Source organism: Diuraphis noxia, unplaced genomic scaffold (assembly GCF_037042655.1).
Source record: "Diuraphis noxia isolate RWA-SAM2 unplaced genomic scaffold, SU_Dnox_SAM2 contig0001, whole genome shotgun sequence".
NCBI lineage: Eukaryota > Metazoa > Arthropoda > Insecta > Hemiptera > Aphididae > Diuraphis > Diuraphis noxia.
The window spans coordinates 80,638,505-80,642,330 of NW_028301711.1; the positions used below are offsets into that span (position 1 = coordinate 80,638,505).

General features: G+C 29.1%; 1 protein-coding gene across 1 annotated transcript; it reads left to right on the forward strand.

Annotated features, from left to right (window-relative positions):
- The first annotated feature begins 594 nt into the window (after positions 1-594).
- On the forward strand, positions 595-1,814 carry LOC107172216 (zinc finger MYM-type protein 1-like). The gene is made up of 4 exons (XM_089215168.1): positions 595-599; positions 758-1,218; positions 1,319-1,508; positions 1,589-1,814. The coding sequence occupies exons 1-4, from the start codon at positions 595-597 to the stop codon at positions 1,812-1,814; spliced, it is 882 nt and encodes a 293-aa protein (XP_089071294.1).
- The last annotated feature ends 2,012 nt before the right edge of the window (positions 1,815-3,826 follow it).

The following is a 3,826-nucleotide window of genomic DNA, read 5'->3' on the forward strand; positions in this document are numbered from 1 at the left end:
TATATTACTTGTATTTTATAATTTACAGGTGATTGTTGATGTTTTAAGTGAAGATAAGGATTGTGGATCTTGGATCGATTGCGCTAGTTAACTTTCGTACCTAACACATGTTGTAAAAGAGTGCAATAGTCTATTTGAAAAAGTTACTGGTAATGATGTACCAAATCCTATTTTCTTTTTAACTTCAATTATTGAACTAATATCTGATTTTAAAAAACAATGTGAGTTATGTATAGATTATTCTAAAAATATATTGTCAAAAGAACTGACTGTTTCAAAAGTAAATTCTACTTCTACTGAAGAACATATAATAGATAAACTATTAGATCACGACCCTGGTAAACGAGGATTAGTTAAATCTGCGTCTCAAAGAAATTATATAATTAGTTTGGGTCTTTTCAACCTCATCTTCTTAAATATCCATGTAATAGTGATATATTAAAAATGGAAAACAAAGACAATTCAATCCTAGTTGGTATAAAGAGTATCCACATTTAGAGTACAGCATTTCTAGTGATGCAGCATTTTGTTTTGTGTGTTCTTTATTCTCTAAAGGACCACATAGAACAAGTGAAAATCTATCTTGGAGTCAATATGGAGTTAGAAACTGGGAAAAAATGAAATCAAGAGGATAAAATAAATCTGGGAAATTAGAATGTCATTTTTCATCCCTTGCTCACAAATCATCATTAGTCGATTTAAGTAATTTTTCTATGAATTCTAATCATATTGATAAATTATTAAATACTGAAAAAAGAAAATGCGCCATACAATCACGTAAACAAAAAGAATTCCATAAAGATATTATAAAAATATTATTTGATGTAACACGTACACGTAACCTGGCTCGACAAGGATTACCTTTCAGAGGTGATGGGGATGAAAAGAATGGAAACTTTTATCAAATAATTTTACTAATTTCTCGTTACGGTCCTGCCATGAAATTATGGTTAGAAGAGGAGAAATTTCGACCCTACTATGTAACATATATGAGCCATGAATCACAAGATGAATTCATTCAGCTACTTGCTACAGAAACTAAAAGAAATATTGTTCATGAAGTAATTGAAGTTGGAATTTATTCAGTTATGGCGGACACAACACCTGATTTATCGAATCGTGATCAAATGGCTGTATGTGTTCGATATTTGGATTCGAATGCAAAAGTCTGGGAACGTTTAATTGAAATAACTGAAACAGATGACAAAACTGGAAAAGGTTTTTTTTTTAATTATTAACTATTAAATATTACTAATTATCAACAAAAATGCACCAAACCTATTCAATTTAATATTTCATATTGTTTATCTTTTTTTAGGTATGGCTCAGAAAATACACGAAGTGTCAATAAAAAACTGTTTGGATCCTGGGAATATAGCATTCCAATCTTATGATTTTGCTTCGAACATGTCTGGTAATGTACGGGGAACTCAAGCAATGCTTTCACAAATCATGCGTCATTACATACCATACATACCTTGTCAAGCTCACCGCCTTAATACATTTATGCAACACGCTTGTGATTCCAGTTTAATTGTTGCTGAATTATTTAATATTCTTGAAGCTTTATATGTTTTTTTTCATCTAGTACTAAAAGGAGTAAATACTTAGAAAATATGTTGGTTAACATCGAAGGATCACTTAAACTCCGTATCTTATCTAAAAATAGATGGACTGCTCGAGCAGAGTCCATCAAAGCAGTTTGGACTTCATTTGAAGGTATATTACAAGTTTTGACAGACATATCCATTGATAAATGCATTGATAACAGCACAAAAACTCAGGCCTTGAGTCTTGAAAAAAAATTTGATTAATTTGATTGAGTAATTTGATTTTATAGTTGTATGTACACTATGAAAGTAATTATGTACCAAATAAAAACACTCACTGAACAGTTGGAGGCAGTTGATCTTAATATAATTGATGGTATAGTATTAATAAAATGTGCAATAAAATCATTATCAGAAATTCGCAATGATACTAACTAATTAGCTAAATACATATATCTAGTGCTAAAGCGTTTCCCATAAAAATGGAAATTGACCCAATTAGTGATTTTGATAAGCACCATAGAAAACGAATAAAGCCTAGAAGAATTGATTTTAACTCATCTTCCCAAGTTAGTTTCTCATTAGAGTCATTTTACAGAAAAAAAAAAGTGCTGTCTTACTTCAGTTCAACCGTTGTATAATATCTAAACGCTTTTAGATTATTTTCTCCTAGTTCTGATATGTCAAAAGTAAGCGATTTTGATGGAAGTTTGTGTGAAGTTAATATATTGAGACAAAAAACTGATGATTGTAAAACACTGAATGAAATTATAGATATAAGTAATAAACTAAAAAGGGTTATACCAACCACGAACTAAGATATACAGGACTGAACACTATAGGGCGGAGGGGGTGGGTGATACGGTCAGAAAATCTTGCTCGTCGGTGCATTGGTGAATAAAGCGCCATCTATTAACATCAGTAGTAACTACAAAGTTCTACATTTATTTTAAGCAAGAACTAAAATAAAATACAATTATGACATAGATATTAGAGTACATTTTACTAGTCATCTTACTACCACGAACTACGATATCTTAGTTCGTGCTTACTACATCTTAGTTAATGTATCTAAGCTTATAGTATATTATTTAGTAAAATATTTTAAAATTATAATATATTTATTTACAATGGGTCGATTATGTAGCGTTATAAATTGTTCAACTAGCAAATCCAAAGTGACAACTGAACGTGTAACATTATTTTCAGTACCAAAAGATGACTACTTAAAATCTCAGTGGATTAATGTAGTTTGTGCGGTTAACAACAGAGAAACTAATGTCAAATTTGTATGTGCCAAACATTTTAAAACTGAAGACATTAAAAGGACATATTATGGCTCTTTGAAAAAAATTAATAACCATTGTCAATTTAATATTTATATAATAATATTACCTACCTTCAAATTTCAATCTTCATCACAAATATATATTTTAGATATTTATAACCATGCAATATTAAATTGTACGTATGTAATGCAACGGTAGTGTGTATTAAAATTCAGATGATTTAGTAAACCGACAGAGTGCGCCACAAACACCAAGGTACACTTCAGAAAGAGTACCCGACCGTAATATCTAGAGTCGTTACCAGTCCTGTATATCTTAGTTCGTGATACCAACATTTATGTAGACTAGCATTCACATCACCAGTTTCTGCTGCATCTAACGAAAGGGTATTTAGTGTTCTTAAGTTAATAAAAAATCATTTAAGAACAACCATGACTGATAAGCGTTTGAACAACTTAATTGTACTGAATACTTCTAAAGATATACTCGACAATATAAACATGAGTGCAATGATACAAAATTGGGCAACTTTAAAAGAACGCCGTATAAATGTATAATTGTTGGAAGTATTTTAAATAAAATATATATATATTTTTTTTTTATGAGTTAATAATTTTTTGATTATTTTATTTATATTCTATTTTATTATTCATGAATATTTAATTGTTGTGAATGTTTTTATTTTATTAGCTTAGGTATACATTTTTAATTTATGATAAGTTGGTCAATTAATAAGTAGTTACAATTTACACTTGTAACATGTCAGTATATACAGGTTTTTTTTCACAAAATATTAATTATTAAATTTGTTTATAACACATAATAAATAAATGTGAAATACAATATTTTTACTTCAGATAATCTGGTTAAATCTGAATAATCTGATGTACTACCATCTGCCGTCTACTAAATTAAAAAAGTTCTTTTATTTACTTAATTTTTTGAGTTATTGACAAACACTGATTGATTTAGATTCGTACACAACTT

Coding starts and splice junctions, on each gene's coding strand:
- LOC107172216 (XM_089215168.1), top strand. Junction 1,219..1,318: donor AGATGACAAAACTGGAAAAG/GTTTTTTTTTTA, acceptor ATCTTTTTTTAG/GTATGGCTCAGAAAATACAC. Junction 1,509..1,588: donor CACCGCCTTAATACATTTAT/GCAACACGCTTG, acceptor TTTTTCATCTAG/TACTAAAAGGAGTAAATACT.